The 21,254-nt window shown below is 38.0% G+C and overlaps 1 protein-coding gene across 1 annotated transcript; it reads left to right on the top strand.

The window, feature by feature from the left end:
* The first annotated feature begins 680 nt into the window (after window positions 1-680).
* On the top strand, window positions 681-21,190 carry LOC132091058 (cytoplasmic polyadenylation element-binding protein 1-like). The gene is made up of 8 exons (XM_059497824.1): window positions 681-705; window positions 1,295-1,408; window positions 1,492-1,581; window positions 2,805-2,929; window positions 3,002-3,200; window positions 4,033-4,127; window positions 4,214-4,294; window positions 20,787-21,190. Exons 1-8 carry the CDS (start codon window positions 681-683, stop codon window positions 20,931-20,933), a joined length of 876 nt encoding a protein of 291 aa, XP_059353807.1. The 3' UTR covers window positions 20,934-21,190.
* The last annotated feature ends 64 nt before the right edge of the window (window positions 21,191-21,254 follow it).

Here is a 21,254-nt window from a genome sequence, read left to right as displayed (position 1 = left end):
TAATCAGCGGTAAATTCCATCAGGTGTGTGATTTCACATAGAGCAGCTGTTACTACACAGAACCGTTGTTAAATGAGAAGCTGCGCAAATCCATGGTCATTTTCAGCATTTATTACCTTCAAATAATTATGTTCAGTTATGCACTCAATACTTGGTCGGGAATCCTTTTGCAGAAATAACTGCTTCAATGCGGTGTGGCATGGAGGCAATCAGCCTGTGGCACTGCTGAGGTGTTATGGAGGCCCAGGATGCTTCGATAGCGGCCTTAAGCTCATCCAGAGTGTTGGGTCTTGCGTCTCTCAACTTTCTTTTCACAATATCCCACAGATTCTCTATGGGGTTCAGGTCAGGAGAGTTGGCAGGCCAATTGAGCACAGTAATACCATGGTCAGTAAACCATTTACCAGTGGTTTTGGCACTGTGAGCAGGTGCCAGGTCGTGCTGAAAAACGAAATCATCTCCATAAAGCTTTTCAGCAGATGGAAGCATGAAGTGCTCCAAAATCTCCTGATAGCTAGCTGCATTGACCCTGCCCTTGATAAAACACAGTGGACCAACACCAGCAGCTGACATGGCACCCCAGACCATCACTGACTGTGGGTACTTGACACTGGACTTCAGGTATTTTGGCATTTCCTTCTCCCCAGTCTTCCTCCAGACTCTGGCACCTTGATTTCTGAATGACATGCAATATTTGCTTTCAAAGTACTTTGGACCACTGAGCAACAGTCCAGTGCTGCTTCTCTGGAGCCCAAATTGGCTTGACCTGGGGAATGCAGCACCTGTAGCCCATTTCCTGCACACGGCTGTGCACGGTGGAGCTGGATGTTTCTACTCCAGACTCAGTCAACTGCTTCCGCAGGTCCCCCAAGGTCTGGAATCGGTCCTTCCCCACAATCTTCCTCGGGGTCCGGTCACTTCTTCTCGTTGTGCAGCGTTTTTTGCCACACTTTTTCCTTCCCACAGACTTCCCACTGAGGTGCCTTGATACAGCACTCTGGGAACAGCCTGTTAGTTCAGAAATTTCTTTCTGTGTCTTACCCTCTCGTAATATTTCCCAATATTACTGTTTTTTCTGTATTTTTGATCAAATAAATGCAGGCTTGATGATCAGAAGAAACTTCTTTCAAAAACATTAAAAATTGTAATGTTTCCAAACTTTTGGTTTGTACTGTATATATATATCAGGCTTTAAAATGGTGGAATATTTAAAAAACACATCTTAAAAGCCTTGTGTTCTGTCTACAGCTGTTATTAATATTGTTGTGATTTTATGACTCATTGTTTCTCACAGCTGTAAATGAAGCCACTTACACCTGGGAAGGAAGCCTTCCTCTACGCCACTACAAAAACCCTGTTTACTCCTGTAAAGTGTTTCTGGGAGGAGTGCCATGGGACATCACAGAGGGTGTGCTGACTGAAACTCATTTGAGATGTAGCTTTTATTCTGTATTATGGTTCTGAATGCAATCAACTTTTCTGTTTCTGTAGCGAGTCTGTTGAACACATTTAGTGTTTTTGGTCCATTGAAAGTGGATTGGCCTGGTAAAGATGGAAATCATCCACGTTTTGCTCCACAAGGTAACAGCAGAATTTATCACATAGGATTATATCTTATCTATAATTCAACAATATAAGGGTCAATATAGAAATATATTTGATGCTTGACCATATAAAGCTTTACGTATCATCTTCTGGTGTATTATTCATGCTTTTTCTTAGGAAACAAAAGGCTTTTAGAATCAGAATCAGAAAGAGCGTTATTGCCAAGTAGGCTTGCGCATACAAGGAATTTGTTTTAGTGACATAAGCTTCCATTACACAGAGACAACAACACACAGAAAGAGAAAAAAGGCTAATCATCATCACCATTTGTGTCAAACATATTTTTGCTGGGAAATTGTTGCTAAATTTGATAAAATAACAGCAAGTATAACTTAATTTTGTTACTGATATTTCAGAATCAGTATTAAGCACCTTTATACATAGTTTTTTTGTTATTCTTTATATACTATTATAGATTTTATTAATATTTTGAATTAGCTTTTTTGTAATTTTGTTATTCGCTTTTTTCATTATTATTATAATTTTTTATTAAGTTTTAATTCCCTTTTACTTTTTATTTATTTCCAGTTATTAATTAAATTTCAAGGTTTAGTAATTTAACATCAGTTTAATTTATTTAATTAAAATTATTTGAAAATGTCTTCAATAGTTTTAGATAACCATCATAAACCTACTTAAAATGCCTTTTATGATGACAATAAAATTATCATCAAACCATTTAATTATTAAATTATATAAAGTAAAAATGAGATTTTACCAAGAAACATTTAGTTTTCAACTGATATTTTACATGAATATGATACACGCAGACTGCTTCCTAATTATTAAAATTAGATTTGGTTAGCATTTTTAATTATTCATAATAATGTAATTTATGCATATTAACATATTTGTGTATTTACATTTATAATATATTTATATTATTATTTTACCTAGTTTATTTGGTGCCATCGAAACTGTTTTTGATTACCATGAATCTAAATGAAAAGTCCCTTTAATTATCAAAGATTTTAAATAATAGAAATTCTGCAGAGATTGTTAAAATATACAGATTGTAAAAATACAAAAATACATACAAAAATATATACACACACAGTATGTACAGAATATAATTTATAAATAATGTATGTGTGTGTGTGTGTGTGTGTGTGTATATATATATATATATATATATATGAACACACATATATACAGTATGTGTATAGTGCTTTGATTTGACGTCTTGTATGTTTTTGCAGGTTATATGTATCTGCTGTTTGACTGGGAGGAGTCAGTGAAGTCGCTCCTGCAGGCCTGTGCTCAGTCTGATGATAATCTTGAGTTCTACTACAAATTGTCCAGCAGGCGGATCCACAGCAAAGATGTGAGAATAACATGCACTTAACCGTACCGACCCCTGACCTCTGACCCCGCTCTCTCATTTGCTGTACTGCAGGTGCAGGTCATCCCGTGGGTTATCTCAGACAGCAGTTTAATCCACCTCCCCATCCAGCGTCTGCCCCGCAGTAAGACGGTGTTTGTGGGTGCTCTGCATGGGACGTTGAATGCAGAGAGTCTGGCCCACATCATGGAAGAGCTCTTCGGAGAGGTCATGTATGCAGGCATCAACATAGACAAGGACAAATATCCGATAGGTCTGTGCATTCTCCTCTTATCTACAGTGAAAAAATAGGTGTAGATTTTATACTGGCAACCAAAAGTTTGGCATAATTGGAATAATAATAATGCTTGGAATAGTCTTTTGTTATACGAAGATTGCAATTATTTGATCAAAAATAAGGTAAAAACTAATATTGTGAAATATTATTAGAATTTAAAGTTTTCTATTTGAATATACTGTAAAAATGTTTCTATAATGCAAAGCTGAATTTTCAGGTTCATTACTTTTGTCTTCAGAAATGATGCTTCAGAAATCATTCTGTTACGCTGATATGATGCTTAAGAAACATTTTGTATTATCATCAATGTTAAACTCAGTTAATAATTCATAATATTACAATATCCTAATGGAAAATGTGATACACTACCATTCAAAAGGGGTATAAAAATAAATAAAAAAATAAATCAATACTTTTATTCAGCAAGGATACATTAAACTGATAGAAAATAACAGTAAAGACATTTATAATTGTGTAATCATAACAGACATTTGTTATAGAAATCTGTTTCGAATGAATGCTGTTCTTTTGATCTATTTAGAATCCTGGAAATATATTTTTGTTTCCACAAAAACATTAAGCTGCAAAATCAATTTTTTACTGTATTTTTATTCAAATAAATACAGCCTTGGTGAGCATTAGATCAATTTCTCAATTATTCCAAACCTTTGGCCTCCAATTTATTTTCATTCAGAAATTGGTCGTATGTATACACACACACACACACACACACACACATATATATATTCTACTTTTATCTTACTGTTGCTTCAGCCATAGAGTGAATGTGTTGCGTTTGTTCATCTAGGGTCTGGGAGAGTGATGTTCAGAAGTCAGAGGAGCTATTTGAAAGCTGTGACTGCAGCGTTTGTGCAGATAAAAACCTTTAAGTTTACCAAGAAGGTACATTAGAGCAGAACTCAGATATACCATATGCTGTGGGATCAGCTCTGTGGATATTCCTCAATTCCTTCCTGTTCCCTCTGTAGGTCTGGATTGAACCTTATCTGAGTGACTCCATGTGCCAAATATGTAACAGTCTGCCCGGCCCGTTCTTCTGTAGAGCTCAGGTAGGAATCAGATTCTGCACAGCATCATACCGAGCGTTACAGCTCAGCTTCTAATTCTTTGGTCTCTGTTTAATTTGACTTTTGACAACAACATATCTGCATCATTAAAGTGATGGTGAACAACCATTTTTAAGCAATGTTCTACTTACATTTTTCATTTATTTTCTATTGTGGAAAATATTTATTTCAAGAAAGGAATCTTTGGGTTGACAGCAAATTTATTTGATTATCAATTCGATTCACTGGGTTTTGATTAAATTCAAATGCAAGATTTGCAATTTCCAAACGATTCAATTCAGTACACACACAAAAAAAATTAACTAGTTTCGATTTCAATTCGGTATACAGTCTCGATTAATTAGATTTTTAATTAGCATTTTAAATTAATTATAAATATACAGAGGATTTAATCATTTTGGAAATTTAGTTTTTTATATAAATAAAATTTTCTATGTGAATATTTGTTATTTAACTATAAAACAAGCATTGCAATTTCTTATACACACATTTTACACATACAGTATCTATATACATTATTAGTTTTATTATAAGATTAAGTTTTTTTATTAGGAGTGCAAAAACATTCAACATAGGGTGAACACAAAACACAACAACAAAACACAAAACAACAATAAAATAATAATAATAATAAAATGTATATCAATAATAGCAACAATAATAACAGCAATAATAATAACAATAGTAATACTAAATATGGTGATGATGATAATATTTTGTATTAACAGAAATAGTTATATCAATAATAATATAATAACATTAATAATAACAACAATAATATTAAAAACAATATCAATAATAAATACTAATGATGGAAATGATGATAATATTTTGCGATTGCCGAAACAGTAATATCAATAATAATAACAGTAGTAATAATATTAATAATATAATAATGATAAAATGACAATAGAAATAGTAGTAATGAAATAATTACACATAACTAACACATACCACACCTCTCCTAGGTTCTGTGTCAGTGTTTTTCTTTTCTTTTCTTTCCTCCTTGTCATTCACAGTACAGTTACTATTTGTATGGATGCCTGAGGTGGTGCATTAAAAGAAGGGTGTGGTGCATTAGGGCTGTCACTTTTAGTTTGAAAATTGATTGCACAATCGATCTGACCAACCAAAAAAAGTTTCGAAAATGCAAATAGGGAATCGATTTTAACCAAATATGTACACTATTAATTTTAAAAGAATTAAACAATTAAAATATATATATGTAACAAAACTCACAAACAAGCAGAAAAAGAAATTAAAGAATTCCGAAAGTGCAGTAGCTATGCATTGCGAAAGCTAGACAGAAAATTGCAGCAATTTTACTACAATGCTGTGTTCACACCAAACGCGAATAGAGCGTCTGGCACGAATGATTTCAATGTTAAGTCAATGCAAAGGCGCGTTTACGCGTGTCTGGAGGTCTCGCGGCGCGAAAGAGGTGTTTACGTTACGCGAGATTCTGAGTTATGAAAAGGACTGTTGCAAGCTGACAGGGACCGGCTTTTGTGGTGGAAAATTGGCAGTATTACCCCCACCTTGCGCAGCTGTACCTGAGTGTCCCTGGGACATCAGTGCGGTCGGAGCGCGTCTTCTCAACAGCTGGACATACAGTGAATAAAAAACGCTCTGCTCTGGACCCCAAAAATGTTGATCGATTTGTTTTCCTGTCCAATAAATTTGTAATGGTGTCGGTTACGTTCAATAAAAAAAAACACACATGGCCTGTTCTCAAGTCCATTTAAAGTTTCATTTTTTGAACAGTAGTTTGAAATGGATTGAATCATTATTTAAAATAATCTTGGAGATTTTTGAATTGTCTAAATCATAAATGCAGCCGGGTTGAAGCCTGCACTGATGTTTTTCTTTTGTTATGGCAGCCATCCCCTCTGCAGATATATTTTTTGCTCTTTGTTATTCTGTACGATACTTCATGCCAATAAATAAGAAATATTGCTGACTTGTGCGTTTCCATTGCTCTTTATGTTCGTGCGTTATTTGACGTTGAAAAAGGAAACGTCTTTTTTTTAGACATGGAAAATCGATTTTACAATCGATTCAATGAACACTTATGTCTTAAAAATCGAAAATGATTTTTTCACAAAAGTGACAGCCCTATGGTGCATTAAAATTAGAATTTGGTGCATTAAAACCATGTGTGGTATATTTTAGGTGTAGATTTGATTTGATTACATTTATATAAATATATATACCATATTTTCAGTACTATGGCTGGTCCTGCGACTTATAGTCAGGTCACCTTTATTTATATAGCGCTTTAAACAAAATACATTGCGTCAAAGCAACTGAACAACATTCATTAGGAAAACAGTGTCAATAATGCAAAAATGATAGTTAAAGGCAGTTCATCATTGGATTCAGTTATGTCATCTCTGTTCAGTTAAATAGTGTCTGTGCATTTATTTGCAATCGATATCACTGTAGATGAAGTGTCCCCAACTAAGCAAGCCAGAGGCGACAGCGGCAAGGAACCGAAACTCCATCGGTGACAGAATAGAGAAAAAAACCTTGGGAGAAACCAGGCTCAGTTGGGGGGCCAGTTCTCCTCTGACCAGACGAAACCAGTAGTTCAATTCCAGGCTGCAGCAAAGTCAGATTGTGCAGAAGAATCATCTGTTTCCTGTGGTCTTGTCCTGGTGCTCCTCTGAGACAAGGTCTTTACAGGGGATCTGTATCTGGGGCTCTAGTTGTCCTGGTCGCCACTGTCTTTCAGGGCAGTAGAGGTCCTTTCTAGGTGCTGATCCACCATCTGGTCTGGATACGTACTGGATCCGGGTGACTGCAGTGACCCTCTTATCTGGACACAGACTGGATCTGGTGGCCACGGTGATCTCGGAACAAGAGAGAAACAGACAAATATTAGCGTAGATGCCATTCTTCTAATGATGTAGCAAGTACATAGGGTGTTATGGGAAGTGTTTCCGGTTCCGGTTTACCTAATTAATGCAGCCTAAAAATCCTTTAACGGATTTGGATAATAAAAGCATATTAGTATGTTATGTGTATGCCAGGTTAAAGAGATGGGTCTTTAATCTAAATTTAAACTGCAAGAGTGTGTCTGCCTCCCGAACAATGTTAGGTAGGTTATTCCAGAGTTTGGGCGCCAAATAGGAAAAGGATCTGCCGCCTGCAGTTGATTTTGATATTCTAGGTATTATCAAATTGCCTGAGTTTTGAGAATGTAGCAGATGTAGAGGATTATAATGTAAAAGGAGCTCATTCAAATACTGAGGTGCTAAACCATTCAGGGCTTTATAAGTAATAAGCAATATTTTAAAATCTATGCGATGCTTGATAGGGAGCCAGTGCAGTGTTGACAGGACCGGGCTAATATGGTCATACTTCCTGGTTCTAGTAAGAACTCTTGCTGCTGCATTTTGGACTAGCTGTAGTTTGTTTACTAAGCTCATCAAACAACCGCAGTAAGAATATTTCATCAAGCACGGTGAGTAATGGCTTCTCCTATCATTGTTTCTTGCACCTCTTGCCACATGTACAGTTTATCTATCTCTGTCGCTGATGAGGGATTCACATGTGATAAATGCAGGGAAATAGTTAGGCTGACAGAGAAGATTTCAGAATTAAGAGACATGCATCCAAACTTTAATTGAGGACAGTAAGAATGTTAAGGGGTTTAGATACGGCTTTGGATGCGTCTAGCTCAGGGATTCCTATACATTGTTCGGTTCCGGAAACAGAGTCCCAGCAGCAGGGCAACTGGGTGACGGTGAGGCAGCATAGTCGTGGGTCAAAACACCGCTCTTCTGTTCCGATCAAAACATTAAACAGGTTCTCCCCACTCAGTGATGCACCCACTGAGAAACCTGATGAAAGTGCTCTAGTTATTGGTGATTCTATTGTACGGAACGTGAATATAGAGACACCAGCCACCATAGTCAAATGTTTACCGGGAGCCAGAGCGCCTGACATCTTGGCAAATTTAAAAGTGCTGGCTAATGCTAAACGTAAATACAGTAAGATTGTTATTCATGCCGGCGCTAATGATGTTCGACTTCGCCAGTCGGAGATCACTAAAAATAACATTAAAGAGGTGTGTGAACTTGCAAGCACGATGTCAGACACTAATATGCTCTGGTCCCCTCCCTGCTTACCGTGGTGATGAGATGCATAGCAGATTGTCATCACTCAATGGCTGGATGTCTAAGTGATGCCCACAGAATAACATAGGTTTCATAGACAATTGGACGAGCTTTTGGGGCAGACCTGACCTGTTTAAAAGAGATGGTCTTCATCCCTCCTGGGGTGGCGCCACTCTTCTCTCTAGAAATATGGCAAATAGTCTTCTTGTTTATACTTGACTAACTGGGGCCCAGGTCAGGAAGCAGACAGACTGGCTAAACCGACCGTCTGCTAGCTGCCTCCCGTCACAGAGGTCAGCTAATTCTCAGCACATAGAGACTCTTTCACCTAGATATCACACTATAGAGACTGTGTCTGTTCCCCGAACTAGAAAATACAAAAAACGTCCAAACCAAGTTAAGATTAACAATTTAATTGAGGTTCAACAAATAAAAAACAGAAGCAATATGGATAAACAAATGATAAAGCTTGGCTTATTGAATATCAGATCCCTTTCTACGAAAACACTTTTTGTAAATAATATGATCACTGATCATAATATAGATGTACTCTGTTTGACAGAAACCTGGCTAAAACCTGATGATTACATTATTTTAAATGAGTCCACCCCCCAAGATTACTGTTATAAACATGAGCCACGTCTAAAAGGCAAAGGTGGAGGTGTTGCTTCAATTTATAACAACGTTTTCAGGATTTCTCAGAGGGTAGGCTTCAAGTATAACTCGTTTGAAGTAATGGTACTTCATATAACATTATCCAAAGAAACAAATGTTAATGATAAATCCCCTGTTATGTTTGTACTGGCTACTGTATACAGGCCACCAGGGCACCATACAGACTTTATTAAAGAGTTTGGTGATTTTACATCCGAGTTAGTTCTGGCTGCAGATAAAGTTTTAATAGTTGGTTATTTTAATATCCATGTTGATAATGAAAACGATGCATTGGGATCAGCATTTATAGACATTCTGAACTCTATTGGTGTTAGACAACACGTTTCAGGACCTACTCATTGTCGAAATCATACTCTAGATTTAATACTGTCACATGGAATTGATGTTGATGGTGTTGAAATTATTCAGCCAAGTGATGATATCTCAGATCATTATTTAGTTCTTTGCAAAATTCATATAGCCAAAATTGTAAATTCTACTTCTTGTTACAAGTATGAAAGAACCATCACTTCTAACACAAAAGACTGCTTTTTAAGTTATCTTCCTGATGTATCCAAATTCCTTAGCATATCCAAAACCTCAGAACAACTTGATGATGTAACAGAAACTATGGACTCTCTCTTTTCTAGCACTTTAAATAAAGTTGCTCCTTTACGCTTAAGGAAGGTTAAGGAAAACAGTTTGACACCATGGTATAATGAGCATACTCGCACCCTAAAGAGAGCAGCCCGAAAAATGGAGCGCAGCTGGAGGAAAACAAAACTAGAGGTATTTCGTATTGCTTGGCGGGAAAGTAACATATCCTACAGAAAAGCATTAAAAACTGCTAGATCCGATTACTTTTCTTCTCTTTTAGAAGAAAACAAACATAACCCCAGGTATTTATTCAATACAGTGGCTAAATTAACGAAAAATAAGGCCTCAACAAGTGTTGACATTTCCCAACACCACAGCAGTAATGACTTTATGAACTACTTTACTTCTAAAATCGATACTATTAGAGATGAAATTGCAACCATTCTGCCGTCAGCTACAGTATCACATCAGACAGTGCACTATAGACCCCCTGAGGAACAGTTCCACTCATTCTCTACCATAGGAGAGGAAGAATTGTATAAACTTGTTAAATCATCTAAACCAACAACATGTATGTTAGACCCTATACCATCTAAGCTCCTAAAAGAGGTGCTTCCAGAAGTCATAGATCCTCTTCTGACTATTATTAATTCCTCATTGTCATTAGGATATGTCCCCAAAACGTTCAAACTGGCTGTTATTAAGCCTCTCATCAAAAAACCACAACTTGACCCCAAAGAACTAGTTAATTATAGACCAATCTCGAATCTCCCTTTTCTTGTCCAAGATACTAGAAAAGGTGGTATCCACACAATTATATTCCTTCTTAGAGAAAAATGGTATATGTGAGGATTTCCAGTCAGGATTTAGACCGTATCATAGTACTGAGACTGCTCTTCTTAGAGTTACAAATGATCTGCTCTTATCATCTGATCGTGGGTGTATCTCTCTATTAGTTTTATTGGATCTTAGTGCTGCGTTTGACACAATTGACCACAACATTCTTTTGCATAGACTTGAACACTTTGTTGGCATCAGTGGAAGTGCATTAGCATGGTTTAAATCGTACTTATATGACCGCCATCAGTTCGTAGCAGTGAATGAAGATGTATCCTATCGACTCTATATTTCTTCGCAGCCTGGTGAAACACACCAATTTGAAAAACTAATGGATTGCATAGTCGATATAAAAAACTGGATGACGAGTAATTTCTTACTGCTAAATTCAGAAAAAACAGAGGTGTTAATTATAGGACCTAAAAACTCTGTTTGTAATAACCTAGAACACTGTCTAAGACTTGATGGTTGCTCTGTCAATTCTTCGTCATCAGTTAGGAACCTAGGTGTGCTATTTGATCGCAATCTTTCCTTAGAAAGCCACGTTTCTAGCATTTGTAAAACTGCATTTTTCCATCTCAAAAATATATCTAAATTACGGCCTATGCTCTCAATGTCAAATGCAGAAATGTTAATCCATGCATTTATGACCTCAAGGTTAGATTATTGTAATGCTTTATTGGGTGGTTGTTCTGCACGCTTAGTAAACAAACTACAGCTAGTCCAAAATGCAGCAGCAAGAGTTCTTACTAGAACCAGGAAGTATGACCATATTAGCCCGGTCCTGTCAACACTGCACTGGCTCCCTATCAAGCATCGCATAGATTTTAAAATATTGCTTATTACTTATAAAGCCCTGAATGGTTTAGCACCTCAGTATTTGAATGAGCTCCTTTTACATTATAATCCTCTACATCTGCTACATTCTCAAAACTCAGGCAATTTGATAATACCTAGAATATCAAAATCAACTGCAGGCGGCAGATCCTTTTCCTATTTGGCGCCCAAACTCTGGAATAACCTACCTAACATTGTTCGGGAGGCAGACACACTCTTGCAGTTTAAATTTAGATTAAAGACCTATCTCTTTAACCTGGCATACACATAACATACTAATATGCTTTTATTATCCAAATCCGTTAAAGGATTTTTAGGCTGCATTAATTAGGTAAACCGGAACCAGAAACACTTCCCATAACACCCTATGTACTTGCTACATCATTAGAAGAATGGCATCTACGCTAATATTTGTCTGTTTCTCTCTTGTTCCGAGATCACCGTGGCCACCAGATCCAGTCTGTGTCCAGATCAGAGGGTCACTGCAGTCACCCGGATCCAGTACGTATCCAGACCAGATGCTGGATCAGCACCTAGAAAGGACCTCTACTGCCCTGAAAGACAGTGGCGACCAGGACAACTAGAGCCCCAGATACAGATCCCCTGTAAAGACCTTGTCTCAGAGGAGCACCAGGACAAGACCACAGGAAACAGATGATTCTTCTGCACAATCTGACTTTGCTGCAGCCTAGAATTGAACTACTGGTTTCGTCTGGTCAGAGGAGAACTGGCCCCCCAACTGAGCCTGGTTTCTCCCAAGGTTTTTTCCTCCATTCTGTCACCGATGGAGTTTCGGTTCCTTGCCGCTGTCGCCTCTGGCTTGCTTAGTTGGGGACACTTCATCTACAGCAGTGGTTCCCAAACTTTTCCATTCCACGACCCACCTAGACAAGTGTAATCTATTTCATGACCCACCACAATATTTGAGGAAAAAAAAAGGTTGATATCACTTTAAGCCTAATCTTACTTAAAAGTTTGATGACAGAAATGAAGTATTTAAGAAAAAAAACCTTTTTATTTTAGAGTAGGCCTACACCTGAAAAAAATCACTATTAATATTTAAGTTTTAATTTTTGTTTACAGACTTTAGAATATGTAGTGTCCATAAAAACGTTAAACAGGCTCACTCCAGTGAACTGTAATCTGCGCTGCTGTGTTTTGTTGCAGAAAATGCATTCACGATCCTTCCGTGTGTGTCGGTGAGAACGGAGCACAATCCAACACTTTTTTTAGAAAAAGCATAAGAAGCAAAGCAGAACTATCTAAAACTGTTTGGAGATTAAAATAATTGTGAAATAGGTAAAAAATAATAATAAACATGTGTCTCGTTTTAAATAAACAAAAAAAAAAAAAAACTGGATGACATTAAGTTCAGGCAGAAATTTATTTTAGCAATGGTTAAATTAATGTTCAGCAATATCTTCAAAAGATTTCTGAACTTTGGCAAATTTTTCTCTAAAAAGAGATGATACGTCAAGGAGTATTGCATTATTTTTTTGTGCATTTTGTTATGTGGAAATGTTTAAATCTTGTAGTGTTACAATTAACCCTGCGTTTGTGCACTGCTCACCCTGTACATGTGAAATGCTTTTTACAAACCGTTTCCCGAACGAAAAAAGTGCACAGAGCTCAAACGGACGATAGAAATGAATGAACATGGCCTACCTGAAACCGTTTTCGTAACATTTGTTTTCTGGTGTATGCAATCTCATGCGGAATATAGTGTATTGAAGTGAGCAAGTTTTTCTCTTTTAATAATGCGGACCGATTGAACCTTTTAATGACATTGCTCTGAGACCTTCACTGTTATTACAACTCGTGCGCGCCCGCGCTTCAAAACACGCAAAGCACGCGGACTTAATTGCAATTCGAAAATCACACTAAGGATATTGCAGTCCTTATTAATGTTGGTGGGCTATATCATTGTGACGAGTGGGTTCCCGGTTCCCGCCTCCTCCTTCCCGTGATTGAGAAGTTTTTAATGTGTTAGACTGGTGCCGAAGCCTGGGAGGAAGGAGGGACGCGGTGCCGAAGATCCCTCGGCACTGAGGTGAATCCGCAGTGCCATCGAGCAGGGCGAAGGAGGATGCTCGAGGCGGTGGGCTGGAGTGAGTTGCCGGGGAGACGGACGCTCCTCTTTTGTATCCTTCCGATCTCCTCCGTGGTTCTCGAGACTGGTGAGTCGAGCAGGTGTCGCTCAATTCCAATCACTCCACCGGCCTCGCACCGTTCCCACTCGTCACTTTCGTGCAGCCCTAGACTGAACTGTGTGTGTGTGTGTCATTGAAACGCAAATTTAGCTGCAGCCAAGTGACTTTGTGCGACCCACCTTGTTCCATTCTGTGACCCACAAGTGGGTCGCGACCCACAGTTTGAAAACCCCTGATCTACAGTGATGTCGTTGACTTGATTGCAAATAAATGCACAGACACTATTTAACTGAACAGAGATGACATAACTGAATCCAATGATGAACTGCCTTTAACTATCATTTTTGCATTATTGACACTGTTTTCCTAATGAATGTTGTTCAGTTGCTTTGACGCAATGTATTTTGTTAAAAGCGCTATATAAATAAAGGTGACATTGACATTGACATTGACTAAGCGTGCAGAACAACCACCCAATAAAGCATTACAATAATCTAACCTTGAGGTCATAAATGCATGGATTAACATTTCTGCATTTGACATTGAGAGCATAGGCCGTAATTTAGATATATTTTTGAGATGGAAAAATGCAGTTTTACAAATGCTAGAAACGTGGCTTTCTAAGGAAAGATTGCGATCAAATAGCACACCTAGGTTCCTAACTGATGACGAAGAATTGACAGAGCAACCATCAAGTCTTAGACAGTGTTCTAGGTTATTACAAGCAGAGTTTTTAGGTCCTATAATTAACACCTCTGTTTTTTCAGAATTTAGCAGTAAGAAATTACTCGTCATCCAGTTTTTTATATCGACTATGCAATCCATTAGTTTTTCAAATTGGTGTGTTTCACCGGGCTGCAAAGAAATATAGAGCTGAGTATCATCAGCATAACAGTGAAAGCTAACACCATGTTTCCTGATGATATCTCCCAAGGGTAACATATAAAGGGTGAAGAGTAGCGGCCCTAGTACTGAGCCTTGAGGTACTCCATACTGCACTTGTGATCGATAGGATACATCTTCATTCACTGCTACGAACTGATGAAGTCATATAAGTACGATTTAAACCATGCTAATGCACTTCCACTGATGCCAACAAAGTGTTCAAGTCTATGCAAAAGAATGTTGTGGTCAATTGTGTCAAACGCAGCACTAAGATCCAATAAAACTAATAGAGAGATACACCCACGATCAGATGATAAGAGCAGATCATTTGTAACTCTAAGGAGAGCAGTCTCAGTACTATGATACGGTCTAAATCCTGACTGGAAATCCTCACATATACCATTTTTCTCTAAGAAGGAATATAATTGTGTGGATACCACCTTTTCTAGTATCTTGGACAGAAAAGGGAGATTCGAGATTGGTCTATAATTAACTAGTTCTTTGGGGTCAAGTTGTGGTTTTTTGATGAGAGGCTTAATAACAGCCAGTTTGAACGTTTTGGGGACATATCCTAATGACAATGAGGAATTAATAATAGTCAGAAGAGGATCTATGACTTCTGGAAGCACCTCTTTTAGGAGCTTAGATGGTATAGGGTCTAACATACATGTTGTTGGTTTAGATGATTTAACAAGTTTATACAATTCTTCCACTCCTACTATAGTAGAGAATGAGTGGAACTGTTCCTCAGGGGGTCTATAGTGCACTGTCTGATGTGATACTGTAGCTGACGGCTGAATGGTTGCAATTTCATCTCTAATAGTATCGATTTTAGAAGTAAAGTAGTTCATGAAGTCATTACTGCTGTGGAGTTGGGAAATGTCAACACTTGTTGAGGCTTTATTTTTCGTTAATTTAGCCACTGTATTGAATAAATACCTTGGGTTATGTTTGTTTTCTTCTAAAAGAGAAGAAAAGTAATCGGATCTAGCAGTTTTTAATGCTTTTCTGTAGGATATGTTACTTTCCCGCCAAGCAATACGAAATACCTCTAGTTTTGTTTTCCTCCAGCTGCGCTCCATTTTTCGGGCTGCTCTCTTTAGGGTGTGAGTATGCTCATTATACCATGGTGTCAAACTGTTTTCCTTAACCTTCCTTAAGCGTAAAGGAGCAACTTTATTTAAAGTGCTAGAAAAGAGAGAGTCCATAGTTTCTGTTACATCATCAAGTTGTTCTGAGGTTTTGGATATGCTAAGGAATTTGGATACATCAGGAAGATAACTTAAAAAGCAGTCTTTTGTGTTAGAAGTGATGGTTCTTCCATACTTGTAACAAGAAGTAGAATTTACAATTTTATATATGAATTTTGCAAAGAAATAAATAATGATCTGAGATATCATCACTTGGCTGAATAATTTCAACACCACACAATATTCACGTTCCGTACAATAGAATCACCAATAACTAGAGCACTTTCATCAGGTTTCTCAGTGGGTGCATCACTGAGTGGGGAGAACCTGTTTAATGTTTTGATTGGAACAGAAGAGCGGTGTTTTGACCCACGACTACGCTGCCTCACCGTCACCCAGTTGCCCTGCTGCTGGGGCTCTGTTTCCGGAACCGAACAATGTACAGGAATCCCTGAGCTAGACGCATCCAAAGCCAAAGCCGTATCTAGAGCCCTAACATTCTTACTTTCCTCAATTAAAGTTTGGATGCGTGTCTCTAATTCTGAAATCTTCTCTGTCAGCCTAACTATTTCCCTGCATTTATCACATGTGAATCCCTCATCAGCGACAGAGATAGATAAACTGTACATGTGGCAAGAGGTGCAAGTAACAATGACGGGAGAAGCCATTACTCACCGTGCTTGATGAAATATTCTTAATGAAGTAGTAGTTCGTTTATATTGCAAAATCAAGGTGCGACTTATTTATCAAAATTAATTTGACATGAACTAAGAGAAATGAACTAAGAGAAAACATTACCGTCTACAGCCGCGAGAGGGCGCTCTATGCTGCCAGAGATGCTGCTCAGTGCTCCTGTAGTCTACAGTCGTGGCCAAAAGTTTTGAGAATTACATAAATATTAGTTTTCAAAAAGTTTGCTGCTAAACTGCTTTTAGATCTTTGTTTCAGTTGTTTCTGTGATGTACTGAACTATAATTACAAGCACTTCATATGTTTCAAAGGCTTTTATCGACAATTACATGACATTTATGCAAAGAGTCAGTATTTGCAGTGTTGGCCCTTCTTTTTCAGGACCTCTGCAATTCGACTGGGCATGCTCTCAATCAACTTCTGGGCCAAATCCTGACTGATAACAACCCATTCTTTCATAATCACTTCTTGGAGTTTGTCAGAATTAGTGGGTTTTTGTTTGTCCACCCGCCTCTTGAGGATTGACCACAAGTTCTCAATGGGATTAAGATCTGGGGAGTTTCCAGGCCATGGACCCAAAATTTCAACATTCTGGTCCCCGAGCCACTTAGTTATCACTTTTGCCTTATGGCACGGTGCTCCATCGTGCTGGAAAATGCATTGTTCTTCACCAAACTGTTGTTGGATTGTTGGAAGAAGTTGCTGTTGGAGGGTGTTTTGGTACCATTCTTTATTCATGGCTGTGTTTTTGGGCAGAATTGTGAGTGAGCCCACTCCCTTGGATGAGAAGCAACCCCACACATGAATGCTGTCAGGATGCTTTACTGTTGGCATGACACAGGACTGATGGTAGCGCTCACCTTTTCTTCTCCAGACAAGCCTTTTTCCAGATGCCCCAAACAATTGGAAAGGGGCTTCATCGGAGAATATGACTTTGCCCCAGTCCTCAACAGGCCATTAACTATACTTTCTGCAGAAGATCAATCTGTCCCTGGTGGTTTTTTTTGGGAGAAGTGGCTTCTTTGCTGCCCCTCTTGACACCAGGCCATCTTCCAAAAGTCTTCGCCTCACTGTGCGTGCAGATGCGCTCACACCTGCCTGCTGCCATTCCTGAGCAAGCTCTGCACTGGTGGCACTCTGATGCCGCAGCTGAATCCTCTTTAGGAGACGATCCTGGCGCATGTTTGAATTTCTTGGACGCCCTGAAGCCTTCTTTACAAGAATTGAACCTCTTTCCTTGAAGTTCTTGATGATCCTATAAATTGTTGATTTAGGTGCAATCTTAGTAGCCACAATATCCTTGCCTGTGAAGCCATTTTTATGCAACGCAATGATGGCTGCACGCGTTTCTTTGCAGGTCAACATGGTAACAATGGAAGAACAATGATTTCAAGCATCACCCTCCTTTTAACATGTCAAGTCTGCCATTCTAACCCAATCAGCCTGACATAATGATCTCCAGCCTTGTGCTCGTCAACATTCTCACCTGAGTTAACTGTCACGGCAGGGATCCAATGAGGCACGGAGATAGAACCAATTGCAGGTAAGTCATTTATTAAAGGGTAATCCAAAAGGGTAAACAGTCCAGGCAGGGTCAAAACCAGAATATCAAACATAAACAAGACACGAAGACAAGGCAAAGCAAGGCAAGAAGCGACGGACATGAATAAACTTTCAAACATTTAAACAAGGACTCCGTCCACATACTAAGACAGACCGGGTTATATACACAAGGAGAGACAAGCGCTAATGGGAAACTGACAGGGTGTGATGATAGGTAATTAGTGACAGCTGGGTGCGATAATTAAGCAGGGACGTGAGGAATGTGATTAATGAAGTGAAAGACACCGTGGGAAAAGAGGACATCTAGTGGACACCCAGGGAACACAACCCAGACACTGTGACATTAAAAAGACGATTACTGAAATGATCTCAGCAGGTCCTTTAATGACAGCAATGAAATGCAGTGGAAAGGTTTTTTTGGGATTAAGTTAATTTTCATGGCAAAGAAGGACTATGCAATTCATCTGATCACTCTTCATAACATTCTGGAGTATATGCAAATTGCTATTATAAAAACTTAAGCAGCAACTTTTCCAATTTCCAATATTTATGTAATTCTCAAAACTTTTGGCCACGACTGTACACTGAGTAGCATAGAGTGCCCTCTCGTGGCTGTAGATGGTAATGTTTTCTCTTGGTTCTTGGTTCTAAATAAATGCGACTTATAGTCCAGTGCGACTTATATGTTTTTTTCCTCATCATGACATATTTTTGGACTGACGTTAGTTATACTCAGGTGCGACTTATAGTACGAAAAATACGGTGTGTGTGTATATATCTTTAGTCTCATACTGTATGAGATGAAGATTGGCGTTTTTAGTCTTGGAATAAATATTTTTACAAATTTGAGTCCAGAAGACAGTACCAGGAGCAATCCAAAGGTCTTCTTCCCATTTGATTGTTGTTAAAGTTATGGTTTTATTTGAACTAGTTATAATCTTGTATATTTTGGAAAGTAATTTTTTTGGGAAGGATTATTTAACTAAATCTTCTAATGCGGAAGGAAGGTGAAGATTGATGGTTCTATTGTTGATTTTGGATAAAACAGCTGATTTGAGTTACAGATAATTCAAGAATTGATTGATTGATTTAGTGTTTTTTTTGTTGCTTGTGAAATTAGGGTTGTTCCAGAGTGGGGTGAATTTAGATGGGGCCTGATTGGAGTTTGTGATTTGATGATATTTCCACCAGACTCTCAGAGCAGAGGTTATTGTAATTGCTTTGAAGCATGGGTGATGTTTAATGGATTGACTGAGAAATGGTATGTCTGATATGCGCAAGTTTTCGCAGAATGATTGTTCTATGTCTAGCCATATAATGTCTGACTGAGTGGGGTGAATCCATTTATATATGTATTGAAGTTGGTTGGCTAGTGAGTAAGGGTATAAATGTGGGGCTTCTAATCCCCCCAAAGATTTGGGTTTTTGTAAAGTTATAAATTTGTACTGTCATTTTGATTATCGCTATTCTGCCCTGGATGGAAAGTGGTAAGTTGTGCCAGCGGTCAAGGTCGTCTTTAGTAAAGGAGTGAAGGAGTTTTCAGTAAAGTAGTGAAGTTGAGTCCAGTCAGCTCTGACAGCCTGGAGGAAACCTTAATGCCTAAATAAGTGATGTGGCCTGAGCATAGAGGAATGGTTGATACCACATCCCATTTGGTTGGTGGAAGAATTAAAGATTTATTCCAATTTATTGCTTAATCTGATAGTGTAGAGTATAAATCAATGGTTTTAGTTATTTCTTGCAGAGATGATTGAGGATTTTGCAAAAATAGTAAAATGTCATCAGCATATAAACTAATCTTATGTTGTGTTTGGGGTGTGTGGATTCCTCTGATGAGTGGGTTCTGACGGATGGCTGCTGCTAAGGGTTCAATGAAGATGGTGAATAAAGAAGGAGAGAGTGGGCATCCTTGCCTAGTCCCCCTGTGCAGTGTGAAGCTTTGTGATGTTAGTCCATTGGTGGTGACTGTGGCAGAAGGTGCTATGTATACAATTTTAATCCAATTAATAAATGACTCCCCAAAGCCAATTTTTTGTAATGTGATGAATAAGAAGTTCCAACTGACTCTGTCTAAAGTTTTTTCTGCATCTAAAGTGACTATGATGGTTTTTTCCTGTTGTAGTGATGAATAATGGATTAAATTGTATAGTCTGCGTGTGTTGTTGGATGCATGCCTATCTTTAATAAAACCAATGGGATAATTTTTTCAATTCTATGTGCAAGAACTCTACTGATTATTTTGATGTCTACGTTGATGAGAGAAATAGGACGGTAGTTTTTGACGGAAGGGTTGGGTCTTTATTAGGTTTAGGGTTAAGTGAAATAGTGGCTGTGTTCATGTGCACTGGTAATCTTGAGTTTTCTTTTATTTCCGTTATTGCTCTGATGAATAATGGACCAGAAGTGTTTATAGGACTCTGCAGAGAAGCCATCGGGTCCTGGTGCTTTATTTTTAGGCATTCGATTCAGGGCGATAAGGAGTTCTTTTTCTATTATTGGTTTGTCCAGTGCACTGATTTGTTCTGTGTTAATTTTTGGGAGTTGAATATTATCAAAAAATGAATTAATATCATCTTGTCTTGTGTTATTATCAGATGAATAGTTTAGCATAAAAGTTTCTATATATTGTATTTATTTCTTGTGGAGAGTTGGTAGGCTTCCCAGCTGAGTCTTTAATAGTTACAATTGTTACTTTTTCTCTATTTCTTTTAATCTGATTGGCCAAATATTTACTGGATTTGTGGTTATATATTATTAGATTAAGTTTAAAGTCATGTCTTAAGTATGTGTCAAAAATAATTTCCAGTATTGTTGAAAATGATGGTCTTGTGACATGCATCCAAATTATACACCACCTATAAATGATTCAAAGCAATGTATTGATTAAAACTTACAACACACCGCACCAACCTACCAAACTAAACTCTAATTTTTTCTTTCAACTCTTCAGGCATGTTTTAAATACTACTGTCAGTCATGCTGGTATTGGCAGCATTCTCTGGACCTGTTGGGCAGCCATCAGCCTCTCATGCGCAACCAGAAGGGCCTGAACCTAAATAAACCCACCGCTGCCGGCGTGGGGAAGAGTCTTGACTGAGTTCACTGCTTTGGGGAAGGATTTTACCGTGAGACAAGAGCAACTCACTTGAGGAAGTCGTTTTATTGCACTGCTATTGTTCATTAAGCTTCTATAAACTCTAAAGGGTTCATTGATGGTGACCCGTTTGCAGTTAACCAGACAGCCATGATCATGGAGATCTGATTTTAAGAGTTGTGTTTTAGATTTTGCATGCACAGGTGTGGTTACTTACAAACATTCAGATTGGACAAAATAAAGTGGTTGAAGCACTGAAACATTTGATGCGGAGTATTATTTTTGTTAGAAAAAAAAACTCTCAAAAAAGAAACATTTAAGTTA

This window comes from Carassius carassius, chromosome 17 (genome assembly GCF_963082965.1).
Source record: "Carassius carassius chromosome 17, fCarCar2.1, whole genome shotgun sequence".
Lineage (NCBI taxonomy): Eukaryota > Metazoa > Chordata > Actinopteri > Cypriniformes > Cyprinidae > Carassius > Carassius carassius.
This window is presented reverse-complemented; position numbering and strand designations above follow the sequence as displayed.